The 20433-nt window shown below is 43.0% G+C and overlaps 1 protein-coding gene across 5 annotated transcripts in view; it reads left to right on the plus strand.

Moving 5' to 3' along the window:
• SYTL3 (synaptotagmin like 3) overlaps positions 1-20433 on the plus strand; it is a 129571-nt gene that overhangs the window by 74926 nt on the left and 34212 nt on the right. For all 5 annotated transcript variants that reach the window (XM_040427103.1, XM_040427104.1, XM_040427106.1 and 2 more), the window contains exon 7: positions 3373-3445. In XM_040427103.1, coding sequence (XP_040283037.1) covers positions 3373-3445 — 73 coding nt within the window. The remainder of the gene's footprint in view (positions 1-3372; positions 3446-20433) is intronic.

Genomic DNA, 20433 nt, shown 5'->3' on the forward strand with positions numbered 1-20433 from the left:
CCAAGTGTGGGATCACTTGTTTGCCAAGACTCTCCATGGTGGGAGGAAGGAGGATCAGGGTGAGGATTGTGTTGACCAGACTCCTGGCTACTGAGACTGGACTTTGTGGAAGACTGGGTGGTGCTTAACCGACTGGAATCATTATCTGCTGCAATTTAACCGACCACCTGGTCGTACTGGTGTGGTGTCCTGCGCCGCCCTGCAAACTGGGACATGAAGCTAGGTATCGTGGATGAGTGTGTTCCTTGTGCTCTGGCAGCAGGCACAGTTTCACCGCGCACAGGACCACGGCCTCTGCGTGCACCATCAGCAGCACGGCCACTCCCCATGCCTTACTGATCGCCTTCTGCATAATAAATGGTATGTATGCTTGCAAGTATGTCACACGTACAGTAGAGCAGGTTTTGTAAGTGTATGCGCAAATAAATTAGACTAAATGTCACTGATATTTCGGATGCGCTAACGTTATACTGGAGATGTAGTGCAGGTAATGTCGCTGCCACGAGCAGTGAAAAAATTGCTCTGAATGTCACTGATGGCGCATCCGAAATAACGTTATACTGGAGATGTAGCTCAGGTAATGCCGCGGCGGTAATGCAGCGGCCAAACAATTGCACGCAATTTAGCGCAGGTTGCTCTAAAAATATATATTGCTGCCAGACACAAAAATAGTCCTTAAAAGGACTTTTGGGTTTCTAACACCAACCCTGCCTAACAAAAAAATTAAATTCAATTGAATCGATTCCCTACACTATCTGTCCCTTCTACAGCACAGCTCTCCCTGACTAACACTGAGCCGAACCACGTGTCATCCGGTGCTTTATAGCACCCGATGACGCGTTTCAGCCAGCCAATTACTGTAATGCCAGTAACCAACATGGCTACGGCATTACAGTGAGTGGCAGTACTTACCTGCACGTCTATTGGCTGTGTAGCAGCCAACAAACGTGCAGGGAGGAGACTTGAGCATTGCGCTCAAGCACACGCGGTATTTAGATGAACACTGCGATTATTAATAAAATTGGCGGCCTTATCTATTATGCCAATACCTCACTATACACCCCTTCCCACTGTGTGCCTTAGATGCTCTGGTCAGTCTATCGGCACCTGCATAAAGTTACAGTAATTGGAATAACATGGCAACAGTGGACCTAACAAAGGCCCTATGTCTGCCATGGGTAGATATCAACTAGGTTGGTAGAAATCTAACAGATTGCCTGTGCGTTACTTGCTTATATAGATATTATTATTATTATTATTATTATTATTATTAGGGCTTGTGCACACAAGCGCGTGTGCCCTGTGCTGCCAACTGCAAATTGCAGACTTGAATGGGTCCGTGATGGGTCTGCACTGCAAAAAAATAGGCCATGTTCTATTCTTTTGTAGTGTAGAGGCATGGACCGAAATCCCATGGTAGCACTCCATAGTGCTTCTTTGGGCTTCAGATCCATGCCTCCGCTCCGTATCTTGAGGATTGCGGACCCATTCAAGTCAAAGGGTCTGCATCGGTGGTAAGGAGTGCACATGGCCAGTGCCCTTATAATGCAGGCCTGTGGCACACATGCTTATGTGCATGAGCCCTTCCACAGATATTATTACCGCTGGCTGTTACCAGTTGAGATCCCAATGTAAATTCCCTATCAGAATGTCTTTGGAGTGTGGGAGGAAACCAGTGCAAACATGCAAAAATCACAGATGTAGTTTTGGTCAGATTAGCAGTGGTGCCCTACAGGGCTGGGGTGCTAGGTTCTAAAAACATGCTCAGTCCCCTATTGACATTTAATAAAGGATGTTCTAAGCAATTGTCCGAAATAAAGACTACCAGTAATATTGGGGGGGGGGGGGGGGGATTATTATATATATATATATATATATATACATACATACATCACCACAGTCATATCGACTTATAAAACCTAATTATAGTTAATTTATAAGGAAAAAAATTCCAAGACAAATGGCAGTTGCTATTTTTTTTGGTCACCCCCTCAAAAAAACTAAGCCCTCATATGGCTACATCAGTAAACAAACAGTTATGGGTCTTACAATGCGGCAACACAAAAATGTTTTTTCCTTCTATGTACTGTAACATGTGCCTATTGTGCAAAAGGAAAAATTGATATTTAAAACCTACGGAATTTCAATCATATACAGGATCACCTCTCCCCTTCCCTTTCTAAATAAAATTTGCTGAACATTAATAAATTGTATGTAACCCAGAGTTGAATGTAACTTGTTCCACACACAGGGCCTTATATTGCGTCTTAAATACCGCAAATTGGTAGCATTCTTTAACCATTACAATACTTATGTGTGGGCAGCACAGTGGCTCAGTGGTTAGCACTGTCACCTTGCAGTGCTGCGGTCCTAGGTTCAAATCCAACCAAGAACAACATCTGCATGGAGTTTCTATGTTCTCCCTGCTAGCAATCCTGAAATATGAGCAGCTAAAGCAGCCCTCGCCCTACTGCCTGAACTCTGCTTAGGCTGAACTGTTAGGGTGCCTTCACACACACTGAATTTTGTTGCAGAATTTTTTGCAACTGATAATCAGTTCATTTCATTTCATTGGGGCTTGCAGAAGTCCATGTGCTTGCCGCCCCATTAAAATTAATTGAAAGGATTTTCATTCGCTGAATATACTGCGACAAAATTTTGTGGTTAAATGAAGACCGGAGGAGATTTATCGAAAATAGGTTCCCTTAGCAGCCAGTCACATTGCACTTTCAATGCCCAAAGGCCCCCTGAAAATATTAGTTTGAAAGCATCTCTATTCTCTACCCTTCACCTATACTGGTGGACATTTATTAAAACTAGTGTAACGTCTACATGTTAATAAAATTCTGCACCTTATGTTAGGCTGTCTCTTCCAAATACCCATATCTTATCCTTATTTCCAAATTTAAACGGACAAGCCAAACTATTTAGTGACAGGTATATGTATGCAGTATACAGAATGCAGAATTAGTTTTTCTATGTTCAAACATAACATTGTATAAAAGAAAGCAAGACCGAGTGCAAAAGAACAATAAATGGTTTGCAAAACAATGCTCATGCAATACTGTAATAAATAACAAAATCTGTAGTGTGGCTTTTTTGCTTTTTTTTTTAGTTTTCTTATTTAATCCACGGATGTTGTATGGTTTTCCAGCTCAACTTCAGAGGAGCTGAGCTGTAATACCAGAGACAACCCCTGGACCGGTGTGGTGCTGTTTTGGGAACAAAGCTATGATTTCTAATCCTATACAACCCTTTTAATGGCATTGAGCATGTTGGCAGAAATTTGATAACAGGTTTGTGAAAATTTAACTCTTGAATGAATTTAAAAGAATTGCTTGATAAGTGTGTGCACCCAATTCTATTTTGCAGGAGCTCACCAAATCGAAAGGTTTTCATAAATCTGTGGAAAATATATTTCTTTCCCTCACAACCCAAGTAAAAAGTAAGTGCAGGTATACATCATAAAATAATGTGTTATATTAAAGTCTATGGACAACTTTAAACGTAGGCTGTACCTGAAAAGAAGATTAGGGAGCTGAGATCAAGGATGCAAAGTGCACTGGTCTAGAAAAAAAAAAAAAAGCTCTCTAGGTGTCTTTGTATAAAAAAAAAAAAAATTTATTATTAGATTGTGATTGATATACTTTTTTGTTGTTTTCTCAATGTCCTGTTAGGACGTACATGTAATAAATACATTATCCGCACATGGAATAAATACATTATCTGCACATAATGACATATATATCCGAGTGGTAAAATAAGTATAAGTAATAAAATGTGAATAATATGAAAGTTACAAACTAATAATAAAAATATAGAAAAATATAACTCTGGGCAGCACCACAATCCCGACAGTAAAGGAGGAGTGCCAGAGGCTGTAGATGCCATCCACCAACCAAATATAAAAAAAGAAACTCCATGGCACTTCCAAAAATGTGCGTATTTTATTCCACCAGATGCGACGTTTCGGTCCTCTCAATGGAACCTTTTTCAAGCAAAGAATTGCTTGAAAAAGGTTTCATTGAGAGGACCGAAACGTCGCATCTGGTGGAATAAATTATGCACATTACTTTTGGAAGTGCCGTGGAGTTTCGTTTTTTATATTAATAAAAACAGTGATACTTATAAAATCAAAATAGATCCACTCTGGTATCATTCGGAATCTAATCTCTTGTGGATTTTTGGTAAGGTCCCCCCCATTGTGTCCGGGAGGGGTTCTCTATTCTGCAATGTGGCTATCTTTTTGGACAAACTTTTACGCCAGTATGCTACCTCCTCTAAATCCTACATTAGGGATACAGGTGATTTTTTTGTCCAAAATAGATGATCTTTCTGTACCTGCGGGCGCCACTCTGGTATCATTCGATGTGTGTAGTTTATACACGTCGATTGACCATGAGTTGGGTCTCCAGGCGGTACGAGCTTGTTTGAGACATTCAGATTACACTTAAATTTGTCAAACTTTTATCTTGACACTTTTGAGATTTGTGTTGACCAAAAAAAAATTTTTGTTCCCGGACGATTTCTTTGTACAGATGCTTGGGACTGTGATGGGGTCCAACGTGGCACCCACTTATGCTAACATCTACATGTCCCACCTCGAGGAGTCGTTCGTTTATGGTAGCGACCACTTCAGACATGTTCTGGGGTGGTGGCGCTATATCGACGATATCTTCTTGGTGTGGACGGGCGACACGTTGGGCCTCCTCGCGTTCAATGCATTTCTCAATGAGATCGATCCTACGGTTAAATTCACTGTGGTCCATTCGACTGATAAATTAAAATTTCTGGATACAGAGGTTCAGATCATGGGACAGGGTTTGGTCACGGATCTATATGTGAAAAGTACCGATAAAAACACATTGTTGCTCTTTGATAGTCATCATCCCCGTTCCATGATTCGGTCGTTACCCTATAGTCAATTTCTCAGAGTAAAGAGGATCGTGAGGGATAAAGTGACTAGGGAAGTACGATTCAATGAAATGTGTCAGAAATTCGCTGCCCGAGGATATCCTAAGAAATTGATTAGGGGGAGTATTTTGCGAGTCAACAGTAATCCCACATCAATCCCTAGTGAGGACACTGCAAGAGCCCGCAGTATTCTCTTTATCTCCCAGTTCTCTGCTCACAGTCCCCAAATTGTGACTGTCATCAGAAAACATTGGAAGATGATAGGGAATAGTTTTCCTCAGATTGAGGAGTTCCATACGCCTCCACTATTCTCATATCGGAGAGGGCGTAACTTAGGTGACAGACTGGTGAAGTCTGATGTGGGCAGCGGCAGGACCAGTGTGAGGGCACTATGTGGCTCCACGCGGACTGGCTGCTACCCATGTCATCACTGTGTAAACTGTTGCCTTATGTTGAGGGGGGATTCGTTCCTTAACCCAGCGACCAATAAAATGATCAAAATCCCTCAGTATTTGACGTGTGATTCGTCTTACGTGGTCTACCTGCTATCATGCCCCTGCGGGAGATGGTATGTTGGGGAGACCACGTGGGATGTTAAGACACGGTTAAATCAGAATCGATACTCCATTAGAAAAGAAAAAATGGATTTGCCAGTCTCCAAACATTTTAAGGAGGCGGGGCACTCGGAAAAAGATCTTAGGTTCCGCATATTAGAGCAGAAACAAATGGGCAGGCGTGGTGGAGATAGGAAGGCCCTCCTCAAAAAGCGAGAGCTATTTTGGATTTTTACTTTGAAGACACTGAGGCCTAATGGCCTGAATGTTGACTTTAGGGTGGATTAGTGCTGTCTCTCCACGTGTACCATGTTGTCCTTAGTCCCTATGTTGGGTATAGTGAACATGTGTGTAAAACAACCAAGCTGTGTTTTTAACATTTTTTTTTGTATTTTTTTTATAGATTTGGCTATCAGTCACAATCATGACTGACATCCCGCACAAAGACAAGAGCACTCTGGGTCTTACCAGCTACCCACATTCTGGTTTATACTTTTCAAAAGAACATCTTGCATGATGGCCCGATCTGAATTTTGCTGCATATGTGGCGCTTGTTATATGACAGTTGTAGGTTCACCCACATAGTGAATACTTTCTGATATTTGAATATGAAGTTGTTGTTCCCCTTATTATAAAGGGTTACACCAGGGTTTGTTCTAGCCATTTGGTGGATGGATTTAGTGTCTCATGGGGGACGGGGGCGGTTCGCCGCGGCGACGCCGCCCGTTTATGGCGATGGCCTTACTGTTGGCCCGGATGGTCTTAGCCGTGGGACACCGTCCTTTCCCGCAATGTGCACTGGCTGAATGGATTTGCAGTGAGACATGAGGGTTGACAGGACGACTGACCCTGGGTTCCCATGTGTGTGAGACCCGCATATTGTTGGTGAACTTGGGTATGCATGCGATCCTGACCCAAAGTTATCTGCTTAGTTTCTTTATTACTTTGTTTACCTGGTTCTGTTTTGATCACGTGATGATGATCACATGACTAAAAGTGGGAGGCCTCTACTGCATAGACATGCGCACATTTGAGCATGGCCGGATCGAGCCATCTTTGATATGGGCACTATTGAGTTTCTCTGCGCCTGAAGGATCGCGATATCTAGTGTTCCCGCTCATGCGCAGAAGCTGAATGGGGACGCCACTAAGACCGCGATGCTCCATGTGTGCGGCTTATCAGCTGATTGTGTGAGTCTTTTAATTTACACTATGTAATGGGCGCACCTGTATTGTGTGATGATTAATTACATTCCACTATGTATGTTCACAATATATCATGTATTTGATTATACAGCACTGTAAATTTATAGTATTTATGTACTTCGGACACTGTCTATGAGATTTTTATATGTTTCAAATGTTATTATCATGAATTTTGTTCACTTTTGTACTTGATAGATTTTATTGTATCATTAATTGACACGCCTATATACTTTGTGGTTGTAACAGATGTGCACATAGCTTGAGAAAGACCGCAACAAGCGGTTGAAACGTCGCTGCTGCATGACACTGGGTGATTAAACCGCACGTGTTTCTTTGAACTCCATGGTGTGCTGCTGGCTTTTTTTTTTGCTGTATTGAATTGGACCGTGGTGCTGGTTCACATTGGCCGGATTCTGCACCCGATCAAGAAAGTGTGCTGCATCTTCATTTTCCATTTTGATATATACCGTATTTTTCGCTTTATAAGATGCACTTTTTTTCCCCCAAAAGAGGGGGGGAAATGACAGTGCGTCTTATAAAACGATCGTTGACTTTTTTTTACAGGACTGACACTGATATATCGCTGGCTGCTATGCTGCACAGCGTGGCCGGCGATACATCAGTTACAGTGCGGGGAGAGAGGAGGGGCTGGAGGCAACTCACAGCGGGGCCCGGTGCAGTCACTGTATTACATCGGGCCCCGTGCACAGAAGTCTCTTTTTATATGTAAAATCTTTCATTATTCCTGAATCCATCGCTCTCCTATTGATAAACTAGCCTAATCGCCTGCATCAGTACTCACTATGAATGTAGCGTGCGGTCCCTCCGGCGCATGACTTCATCCTGCTCCTGCTTCATTAATGAAGTGGGAGGAGCGTGACTGACTGAGTGACGTCAGTCACACGCCAGCCACCGCACGCTACATTCATAGTGAGTACTGATGCAGGCGATTAGGCTAGTTTATCAATAGGAGAGCGATGGATTAGGGAATAATGAAAGGTTTTACATACAAAGAGACTTCTGTGCGTGGGGCCCGGTGTAATACAGTCACTGCACCGGGCCCCGCTGTGAGTTGCCTCCAGCCCCTCCTCCCTCCCCGCACTATAACTGATGTATCGACGGCCACGCTGTGCAGCATAGCGGCCGGCGATATATCAGTGTCAGCTAGTTTATCAAAAGAAGAGCGATTGATTCAGGATTAAAGAAAGATTTTACATATAAAGAATAAAGTACTGTAATGCTGTGAAACATAGGGCCAGGGGACCAGCATAAGATGCTATGTGTGTAATCCACACATATAGCATCTTATCCTGGCCCCCCTCATGGCCCTATGTGTCATAGCACACATCCCCCATAACAGTGCATCCTCCATAGTTCCCCCTCATAACAGTGTGTCATCCACAGAGCCCCATAACAGTGTCATCCCCAGACCATTAGTTCAAAATCCACCAAAAGCACACCTTTTGGTTCAAAAATTATTTTTTCTTATTTTCCTCCTCAAAAACCTAGGTGCGTCTTATAATCAGGTGCGTCTTATAAAGCGAAAAATATGGTATATATACAGTACAGACCAAAAGTTTGGACACACCTTCTCATTCAAAGAGTTTTCTTTATTTTCATGACTATGAAAATTGTAGATTCACACTGAAGGCATCAAAACTATGAATTAACACATGTGGAATTATATACATAACAAACAAGTGTGAAACAACTGAAAATATGTCATATTCTAGGTTCTTCAAAGTAGCCACCTTTTGCTTTGATTACTGCTTGGCACACTCTTGGCATTCTCTTGATGAGCTTCAAGAGGTAGTCCCCTGAAATGGTTTTCACTTCACAGGTGTTCCCTGTCAGGTTTAATACGTGGGATTTCTTGCCTTATAAATCGGGTTGGGACCATAAGTTGCGTTGAGGAGAAGTCAGGTGGATACACAGCTGATAGTCCTACTGAATAGACTGTTAGAATTTGTATTATGGCAAGAAAAAAGCAGCTAAGTAAAGAAAAATTAGTGGCCATCATTACTTTAAGAAATGAAGGTCAGTCAGTCAGCCGAAAAATTGGGAAAACTTTGAAAGTAAGGGCTATTTGACCATGAAGGAGAGTGATGGGGTGCTGCGCCAGCCGGACCTGAACCCAATTGAGATGGTTTGGGGTGAGCTGGACCGCAGAGTGAAGGCAAAAGGGCCAACAAGTGCTAAGCATCTCTGGGAACTCCTTCAAGACTGTTGGAAGACCATTTCAGGGGACTACCTCTTGAAGCTCATCAAGAGAATGCCAAGAGTGTGCAAAGCAGTAATCAAAGCAAAAGGTGGCTACTTTGAAGAACCTAGATTATGACATATTTTCAGTTGTTTCACACTTGTTTGTTATGTATATAATTCCACATGTGTTAATTCATAGTTTTGATGCCTTCATAGTCATGAAAATAAAGAAAACTCTTTGAATGAGAAGGTGCGTCCAAACTTTTGGTCTGTACTGTATATATATAATTTTTTTACATCACCATATTCTGACACCCATAACTTTTTTAGACTTATGTCTACTGAGCAGTCTAGGGGCTCATTTTTTGCAGGACAATTCATAGTTTTTATTGATACCATTTTGGAGTGTGCATGACTTTTGGATCACATTTTATTTCATTTTTTGGGGTAAGAGAAGCAATGAGAAAATAGCAAATCGGCCATTTTGACCCTTTTTCCGTTACGCCATTTGCCGTATTGGATTTTTTTATTTTTTTTATTTTAATATTATGGGCGTTTTTGGTCGTGGTGATACCCAGGATGTTTATATTTATTATTATTTAGTTTTTTGTTGTTTTTTTTATGCGGAATTTTTTTAAACTTTTTTTTATTTTTATTTTTTTAGCATTTTAAGGCTCATAAATGACCTTTTATAAATTGTTTTTTAATTTTGACCTATAATGGATTAAATGACCATTTCTTTGCATTTTGCTAATTTCTTATGTTGGCCTGCTATCTGGTGGCCAAAATTAGAATTGCAGCACTATTGCTCTGAATTTCTTCATAGAGACTCAGAGCATTCAGCACATGTACTAAAGTCCCGATTGGCCGCACGGGGCTTCAGTACTAAGCCCGGAAGCGTGAGCTTCCAGGTTTTTGCGCATTCAGGTGCGCATTACTGCCGGTTGCGGTAATTAGCCGCAGGTCTCTGCTGTTTGAAACAGCAGAGACTTGCCGGCCATGATGCCCGCTGCACGCGCGAGCGGGCGTCATGCTTGCACAGCACTACCAGCAAATATTACATTGCCGATTTTTCGCAATCAAGAAAATAATTTTGAATTTGCCAATATATAACGAATATTCACCCAAATATTTGTGAAATATCGCGAATTCGAATATAGCCCCTGCCACTCATCACTAATGGACAGCAGAGAAACAGTAATTCCTAACACACTACCTAACACCCTGCACTGGAACCTATCTCCCACTAACTATCTGTATTATATATATGAGCTAACTATCTAATGTAATTGGATAAGGAATAGGATCCAGATGAAAGCACAGAGCACAGCAATGTCACTGTTCTCTCTCAGATCTGCAAAATACAGCAGAAAATAGCTGCTGGGGAGTTTCTTATATAGTAAAGGGGTAGGCAACTTTCCTATTGGTTGCTAGGGATGTTGCTAAGCTTTGACAAACATATTGTAGCCTTCTCATTAGCCCACAAGCAAGAAGGGAGATAACAAATAAAAATAAATAAAAAAAATAATATTTTCGATTATGAATATATAGCACTATATTCTACATCTTCGGGATTTCTTAAAGTGCCGATATTCGCGCAAAAAAATTGCGATTAGAATATTTGCCATCAACACTACATATATATAAATATTATTTATTATTATTTATAAACAGTGTCACCAAACAGTAGCCATTTATGTAATACGTCACAGATACAATATAAACACATATGAACTCAATACAAAGTTCTGTGTCTGATTAAATAGAACCAACACTTTCGCCTCCTTTACTACCGTCGGTGCAAAAATCTGTCATAATTTGGTGAATCTAGGTTTACAGAAAATATCTTAGGTGACAAAGGATGTGGCTGCTTAGAAAAAGGGGTGTGGAATTGGGGACATGGCCTAATGTGAAACATTGCATCACAATTCTTTCGTAAGTCTGTGTCAAAGTAAGTCAACCAATAGTTGGTATATAGTCAGAGGAAAATGTCTATCTCTGAACCTGTACTACAGTCATGTGATAAATCTGGTGCAGGTCTAGACGGCCTGTCTAAGCTCAGGCCATCACCAGGGTTAGTAAATCTACCCTTTAGCTCAGTGGAGAGATGTCCAGTTGTATATTATTCTGGTCAGTAGTTCAGAACTGAATGGCTTCACGGGTGATTCACTTCCAGTATATCACCATTATTGAAGGTATTATCCAATATGTAGTGTGGTATTACATTCTATGCAGATTCATGCCACAAATTCCTGGTTACTATGACTTTATATGTGTAGGTGGGGTAATATAGCTACTCTGCCTCTGATGAACAGGAATCTCAATTTGAGATGTTATTAATAAAGTCTCTGTATTTTTGTGGAGAGCATGTCATGTACATCAGATGGAGGTCTGCTAGGATCTCTTGTTCATATGGTCTGTATTGCCGCTGATACCACTGTTAGGACTAGTTCACATTTTGGTGATTTGGTCAGTGATTTCTATCAGTGATTTTGAGCCAAAACCAGGAGTTGAGCCTCCATACTGATAAGATATAATGGAAAAGGTTTGCACCACTTTCTCTACTCATTCCTATGAGGGCCTTGATGTGAGTCTCATAGTAAGGGCTCATTCAGACGGCCGTATGCTATCTGCAAAAATGCGGATTAGATGCTGTCCCATTAATTTCTATGGGGCCCTTTTCTTCCATTGCACGGCTCAGCAAAAAAATGAAACGTGTCATATACTTGTCAGTGAAAATCAGGATATGGCCCTATTGAAGTCTATGGATCAACATGCTGAACTGTCCGCAAAAAAACAGATCCGCATTTTTGCAGACAACATACGGCCGTCTGAATGAGCCCTAAAGAATAGAGAAACTGACTTCCTGTCCATACAGAAGATGCTGTGTGAGTTGTAGCGTCAGAGAGGTAAATTTATCAAAACATGTGTAAAGGAAAACTGGCTTGCAGCAATATTTGTCTGCCGGATCTCCGCACGAATGCCGGAAACGGGCCATATCCCATTCTAGTCAATGGGGTCTGGCAGTGCTTCAGGAGGTTCTGGCTATGACGGATGAGATTAACTCTGGCAAGCTCTTCCTCTACTGGAACAGCCTGCCAGAACAGTTTAGCGCTAGTGGGAAACTAGCCTTACTTGCCCATACCAACCAATCGGATTCCATCTTTCATATTTCAGAGCTACTTTGGAAAATTAAAGGTGTAATCTGATTGGTTGTTATGGACTAACAAGTCAGATGACAAAGCTGAGGATTAGAAGGGAGTGGAAAACTCACAAATACAGCTGATGGAAAGGAGATTACCTTCACTACTACCATATTTCCCCATCTACATCTATAGTCAGAGGGAAAGTTATCATGCCCTTCACTCCAGAATTCTATTTTACAAAGTCTCAAAATAAGGTTTTTGGTGTGTTCTCGAGCTTATTTGCAAAACAAATGGCAGGAAAGTGGATGGGGAAATTGGCATGGTTAGCTATGTGAATTAGTTTCACTCCAGATCACAACAAAAAAGCCACAGTCTCACTCCAGTAGGGAGGTGGAGCAGAAAAAAGTATTAATTACTCTTACCGTTAATTAGGTTTTCCAATAGCCTCCCCAACGGCACTGACAGGAGGGTGATCCTCAGGACAGGAAACAACACAGAAGCTCAACTTTAAAAGGGGGCCTTCTTCCCCTACCTAATCAGTAAATAACAAAGTACACGGTAGTGATGCAAAAAAAAAAAAATTATATTAATCCAACCGGAATATAAAAAAGAATATGTAATCATAAATCCAAGGAAATCATAATTAAGGGTGGGAAACCCCCAGTGCTATTGGAAAACCCAATTACCGGTAAGAGTAATTAACACTTTTCCCTGGCGCCTCCCCCAACGGCACTGACAGGAGGAATAACAGAGTTTTTTCTAGGGTGGGATTACGGCAGAAAGAATTCTGCACCTAAAGGATAAGTCCTGATTATGTAAGACATTTAATTTATAATGGTTAAAGAAAGTCATTGGATTTGCCCAAACAGCTGCTTTACAAATCTCCTCAATTGAGATGGATGCATTCTCTGCCCAAGAGGTCGACATAGCCCGTGTTGAATGGGCCCCGAGTCCCTTCGGAGGATCTAGATTCTTCTGAGTATAACAAAGAGAGATTGCCTGCTTTATCCGTCTCACAATGGTGGCTTTACTGGCTGCCTGACCCTTGTTACGCCCCTGAAACTGAAGAAGGAGGTGATCCGATTTTCTATCTTCCTCCCAGATCTTTAAGTAGGTAAGCGCACGTCTCACATTCAGGTTATGAAAGCGCCTCTCCAGGTCTGTCGAAGGTGATGGACAGAATGATGGTAAATTGATCTCCTGATTACAAAATCTGGATACTACCTTTGGGAGGAAGGATGGACAATGTTTTAGGATTATCCTGTCATCTAGGATCCTGAGATAGGAAGGACAGCGCAAGAAGGCTTGTATTTTCCCCCACCCTTGCCTTTGTTATGGCCAGGAGGAAGGTCATTTTTAAGGTCAGGAGTTTGAGGGAAATATCTTCAATCTGTTCAAATGGAGAACCCATCAGTACCGTAAGGACTAGATTCAAGTCCCAAGGTGGGATGGTAGAGTGTAACCTCGGGAAATCTCTGGTTTCTCCCTTGATGAATCGCCTGATCAAAGGATGGTCAGATAGGTTTGTCTCTAGAAAAACTGTTAATGCAGAGATTTGAACTTTAAGGGTGGATGGCTTGAGCCCCTTGTTCAAACCTGCCTGTAGAAAGTCCAGAATGACAGGGATGTTGATTGAGGAACTATGCTGGATCTTGTTACCTGAAAGCAAAAGGAAAGCCTTCCACGTTCTGTAATAGATCTTGGAGTTTATAACTTTCCGACTTTTTAGCAGGGTGGAGATTAAAGGGTCAGAGAGCCCCTTCTGCCTCAGATTCTGGCATTCAATCTCCGTGCTGTCAACTTTAACTTGGAGACCCCCGGATGGTGCACTGGTCTCTGTTGCAGAAGGCCCGGAAATACTGGGAGATTCCAGGAAATTCCCTGCGGTAGTTTGAGTAAGAGAGGAAACCATGCCCTTTTGGGCCAACAGGGAGCAATCATGATTACCTGAGCGTCCTCTTCTGGCACTTTCATCAGAGTTCTCAGAATCAGGTTGAATGGGGGGGGAATGCATATAACAGACCCTTTGGCCAAGGGTGAGATAGGGCATCCACTATTTCTGGACCATCTAGGGGAGATAGGGAACAAAACTTCTCTACTTTCCTGTTCATCTGATCTGCGATTAAGTCCGGAATTGGAACACACCACATCTCGGCAACTTGAAGGAAGACATTGGGATGTAGAGTCCATTCTCCCTTTTTTAGAGTCTGACGGCTGAGGAAGTCGGCCACCATATTGCTCCTTCCTTTTAAGTGTACTACTGTTTGAGAGGATAGGTGTTTTTCTGCAAAGAGAAAGATATCCCTTGATGTTGCTGCCAGCGATCTGCTTCGGGTGCATCCCTGCCTGTTCAAATAAGCGACTGTCGTCATATTGTCTGACAGGATCTTGACATGATCGAGAGAGGTTTTTCAGTGAAGGGCCAGAAGAACCTCGTAGATTGTCATGATGTTTCTGATAGTAGTGGATCTTAAACTGCAAAACTTATTCACTTTTAATTGAAGGGATGATTTGCTTGCTAATGTCCTTTCTTCCAGAGTCGAGAAGGACCCCTAAAAAGACTATTTGTTGAGCCAGGACAAGGTTGGATTTTTTTGACATTTATGATCCATCTGAGATCTGTGAAGGTCCTTTGAACGAGGTCTAGATGTACCAGAAGCCGACTTTCTGATTCTGCTGTCAATAGGAAGTCATCCAAGTACGGTATTATAAGAATGTCCCGTAGATGAAGATAACTGGTTATTTCTGCCACTACTTTTGTGAAAATTCTGGGAGCTCATGACAGGCTAAAGGGGAGCGCTTGAAATTGAAAATGACAGAGACGACCTATCATAAATACTGCTATCCTGAGAAATGTTTTATGATCTTTGGAGATGGGTATATGGTAACGTGCGTCCTGTAAATCTATTGTCACCATGTAACAATGTTGAGGAAGCGGATTTATTGTTGATTTTATGGTCTCCATCTTAAATTTCTTGTAAGATAGGCACTTGTTCAGACTCCTTAGATTTAAAATAAACCTGAAGGACCCCCCTAGTTTTAAACCTGGGGAATAAAATCCTTGCTGCTGCTGGTTCTTTGGAACTGGTAGTAGGACGTCTGGTTTGAATTAAGTTTGTTATTTCTTCCTCTAGCAAAGACTGTTCCTCTTCTTTTGCCAACAGCTTGTTGACAAAAAATTGGTCTGGTGGATAGGTGCTGAATTCCAGCATGAAACCTCTCTGAATGGAGGCTAGTATCCAAGGGGAGGTTCCGATCTCTCTCCATTGTGGAACAATTTTTTAAAATCTTGTTCACACCTGGCCTCTGGCGTCATTGAGCGGCATTTAACGCGTTGTCAGGATTGAAGAGGAATCCTTTGTTTCACCCTCTTGATGATTGCCATCTTCCTGAATATTCTCGCTTCTTTTGATCGGGTTTAGGCTTCCTTTGACTACGAAAGGAGCGTCTCTGATGTCATTTGGAAAAAATACATCATCCAACACTGACCCAAAAAGCCTATCCGCACAGGGGATGGAACATAACCGGCTCTTTAAACCAGCATCTCCCGACCAAGAGCAGAGCTATACAGCCCTGCGGGTGGCATTAGAAATAGCCGCTGATCTTGCTGATAACCTGACTAAATTCCGCCGAGGCACCAGCTAGAAAGTTTTAAGCCTGTCTAAGCATCAGTAATGAGGCTAAAATTTCTTCCCGCTGCAAGATGATCCTCTAACTCACAGGTGTCAAACACAAGGCCCGCGGGCCGAATCTCCCTGTGCCCAGCTGGCGGCAGCGGCTGGGCACAGGGAGATGAGCGCTTCCATTGTGGAAGCGCTCATTTCCAGTTATCTGTATTGCCGTCCTCAGGACAGCGATACAGATGCCTGCCTGTGCTGCGGTATGGGAGGGAGAGGTGTGTCCCTTTCCCTTCCTCTGATAGGCTGCAGGCACTAGGCCGGCAGCCTATCAGAGGCCGGAGCAGGCGACGCGATGACGTCATCGCGCTGCCTGAGCCATACAGCGTGGGACACAGGCCAGAAGAGACCTGCATCGCATCGCTGACATGGAGGTAAGTATGTGTTTTTTTTTATTATTTTTATTATGTACAATACTTTTACTGGCGGGGGCTGTTATTACTGGCAAAGGGGGGGCTGTTATTACTGGCAAAGGGGGGGCTGTTTGTTATTACTGGCAAAGGGGGGGCTGTTATTACTGGCAAAGGGGGGGCTGTTTGTTATTACTGGCAAAGGGGGGGCTGTTTGTTATTACTGGCAAAGGGGGGGGCTGTTTGTTATTACTGGCAAAGGGGGGGGGCTGTTTGTTATTACTGGCAAAGGGGGGGGGCTGTTTGTTATTACTGGCAAAGGGGGGGGGCTGTTTGTTATTACTGGCAAAGGGGGGGGCTGTTATTACTGGCAGGGGCTGTTATTACTGGCAAAGGGGGGGCTGTTATTACTGGCAAAGGGGGGGCTGTTATTACTGGCAAAGGGGGGGCTGTCATTACTGGCAAAGGGGGGGCTGTCATTACTGGCAAAGGGGGGGCTGTCATTACTGGCAAGGGGGGGGCTGTCATTACTGGCAAAGGGGGGGCTGTTATTACTGGCAAAGGGGGGGCTGTTATTACTGGCAAAGGGGGGGCTGTCATTACTGGCAAAGGGGGGGCTGTCATTACTGGCAAAGGGGGGGCTGTTATTACTGGCAAAGGGGGGGGCTGTTATTACTGGCAAAGGGGGGGCTGTTATTACTGGCAAAGGGGGGGCTGTTATTACTGGCAAAGGGGGCTGTTATTACTGGCAAAGGGGGGGCTGTTTGTTATTACTGGCAAAGGTGGGGCTGTTATTACTGGCGGGGGCTGTTATTACTGGCACAGAGGGGCTGTTATTACTGGGGGCTGTTATTACTGGCACAGAGGGGCTGTTATTACTGGGGGCTGCTATTACTGGCAAAGGGGGGGCTGTTATTACTGGCAAAGGGGGGGCTGTTATTACTGGCGGGGGCTGTTATTACTGGCAAAGGGGGGGCTGTTATTACTGGCAAAGGGGGGGCTGTTATTGACGGGGGCTGTTATTACTGGCAAAGGGGGGGGCTGTTTGTTATTACTGGCACAGAGGGGCTGTTATTACTGGGGGCTGCTATTATCTCCAAATACTTATTATGAAATCTTTCTCATTAGGATAAAACACCTCATCAGCTCCACCGAGCCCCCGGCCAAAGTGTGGAAGTGGCGTCCGAGATCCCCAAGGGCCAAGCCAAGTAACTGTAAGTTTTCCGGCCCTTTGAGGGTGACCAAACTGCTGATGCGGCCCCCGATGAATTTGAGTTTGACACCCCTGCTCTAACTGATTGAGACATACTGACCGGGATCTGGCGGTACAGGTAAATGCAATGCTTGGTCTAAACATAGCTGGATTTAGTTCCCAAGTTCTTTTCAGTAGGTTCTCACACTTCTTATTCATTGGATCATGGAGTAATCCTATGTCCTCAAATGGAAGGGAAGATTTTTGGGATATCTGTGCTACTGGAGCATCAATCTTTGGAGTCTTATCCCAAAGATTTGAGTCGGAGTCAGAAAATGAATACTTCCTTTTGAAAGTGTTAGTAACCGGGGCTCTCTTTTCGGGATCTTTCGATTCCCTTGAGATTAGGGCCTTGACATTATTATGGATTGGAAAAACACGTATTTTCCTTTCTCCTAGACCTCGAGTCATCTGATCCTGGATGGAACGACTTTCTTTAGATTCCTCCAGGTGCATAGTAACCCTTATAGTTTTTAAGAGACTATCTGTATCTACTGGGAGAAACAATGGTCTACCCCCTTCGTCAGATGAGTCACAGTCTGTAGGAAGCAATCTCCCCTTACCCAAATCCAACCCAAAGAACTGGGAACTCTGGGATTCTTGGGATGTAGAGGCTTGCAGTGAGGAGGGAGGTAACCTAGACTCCACGGCTGCATTCACTTCTTCCCGAATCATACTCCCCATGGAGTCTAAGAAGTAAGGCGATTTCTTCAGCCACCACTGGGGCAAAGTGATTTTTTGGCTTTTGATATAAATAACTTCTTACAAATTTTTGCGATTAGAATCAGGCCTGGGTGCCTTGGAGGTGTCTCTACCCTTCAATTTTTAAGCAAAAAATAAGAATAGGGTATAGAGGCTTTCCAGAAAAGGACACCAACACCAGATACCCAGGTGGATAATAGGCGTAACCCTATACATCAATATCTGCCCAAGTCAGGAGAGAAGGCTTACCGGGCTGATGGTGCTTGCGGCCACATCCAGAGGCTTGCGGGCGGTATCCGATTCCACAGGAGCCGACATATCCAGGAAGGGATCAGCACGAGTCACTTCCCACAGATCCGCTCTCCATTTAAATTTCCTGGCTCTGAAGGACGTCCGTACGTGCGTACATGACACCTGTACTGCCCGCGATTCAGAGCGAGACTTCCAACCTCCGGGAGTCTCCAGCTCCAGCATGCCACAAGATGTTCTGCGCTCCTCCAACGGAGACTCAGGATAAAGCCCTAGGCTGCCTTGAACAGGACTTACGCCGAAGCTACAGGGAAAGGAGGCCACACGTCCCCGGAGCCCCTGTCGGGGGGGGGGGGGGGGGGCAGAGACTAGGCCGTGTGGTGGAATCTTCTGCGAATCTGCACACACAGGTAGGAGCTTCCACGCTGCCTGGGACAGGAAACAGCACTGATTAGGTAAGGGGAGGAGGCCCCCTTTTAAAGTTGAGCTTCTGTGTCGTTTCGTCCTGGAGGTGGGGGATCACCCTCCTGTCAGTGCTGTTTGGGGAGGCGCCAGGGAAAAACTGGAGTAGCATTTCTAGACAGAAGCGTTTGGTTTAAAGATGACCCAAATTCTAAAAACAATGAGGGACATTTACTTCTTGTGGTGTAAAAAAAAGTCGCAATTACAGGACACGCCATAGTGTCTCAATCATTTGTGACTTTTTGAGCTTCTCAATTATTATTATTTTTTTTAAAGGGTTGAGGCTTTGTGTGGCCCACTGGATTTACTATAACTTTCAGTTAGAACTCAAGCCTACTTCAGCCCGTAGCTGACGTAGACTTGAGTTTCTGGCACATGGTAGGGCAGAGATGTGCCTAATTTATTGAGAGGCATTAGGAGCATCTCACTCCTTTGCAGGGAGATCAAGACTGGCATATGGGTCCGTCATTGGTCTTGATATATGTCCCTCAGTGTGTGTGACATTTGATAAATTAAGAGAAAAGTACGCCAACACAGACTCCTGCAAAACTGACTTCAAATATTACACTCATGATAAATTTCCCCCATAGTATCCAGCCACATATCCGATATATAGGACTCTTATGATCTATAACTAACCACTGATAAATAAGAATACATCTGACCTACTGCTGGAATAATAGTATTACCATTAAAGCAGGCAACCATAAAACAACTGTAATGGTTATAGTAAGATAGGATTCATATAGGAATTCATGGCCTGGATACATATTAGATACCTATTGCATAATATATTTAACAGTGATACTGGAAGGTGGGGGGGGGGGGTCACCTATGATACCAAGTAATACTGAAGTGACAAGTGTAATACAGTATATCATCAGACCTCTGTCCTCCAATCAGAGTGTTGTTTCGTTTTGTATGAATTTCATACGCTTGTCTTTTATCATTGAAGTGTGATATAAATGGCTACTGTCTGGAGACGCGTTGTTTATATACACATTATAGTATATATACCTTATATCAGGGCCCCGAGTTGTGCACAATTACCTCTGGTTTGGATCTATTTTCATTTTATATGACCATCACTATTATTTTTTATTATTAGTTAGTAACTTACATATTATTCATATTTTATCAATTATATTGTATTTATCTTACTACTTTGGATGTTTAGATATCTAAATTATGTGTGGATACCGTTAATGCATTTATTCTACGTACGTCATAACAGGTGATTGAAACAACAAAAACATATCACTATTTTTACCTAATAAGTTGTACAGGGACGCCAAAAGAGCTGTTTTTTTTTACAGATAATTTTTTTTACTGGAATGGTTTTATCCAATCAGTGCACCTGGCACCCTTGAGTTGCACTCTTCTGTAAGTGAGCCACCCATCACAATATTGTTTCATACCTCCATAATGAGCTTACTGGTTGAGTTTTAAGGTCAAATGAGACAATAAACAGACATTTGCAAATACGGGTGCAGGATCTCCTCTTCTCTGAGTGTGCTGTGTAAAAAAAAAAGACATAGCCGCTAGTCTGCACCCACTAGCACAGGGAGAAGTGACAATTCTAGATTCAGCCTACAGCGGAGAACACTAGTGAGAAATACAACTTATAATTTAAATGATGACCAGACAGTGTTATTCCTTATGACCCCATATTCTAAAAAGTCCCCTAAAATGACTGGTATGTTTTACATTAATGTGTATT

The sequence above is a fragment of the Bufo bufo genome, chromosome 4 (assembly GCF_905171765.1).
Source record: "Bufo bufo chromosome 4, aBufBuf1.1, whole genome shotgun sequence".
NCBI classification, from domain to species: domain Eukaryota; kingdom Metazoa; phylum Chordata; class Amphibia; order Anura; family Bufonidae; genus Bufo; species Bufo bufo.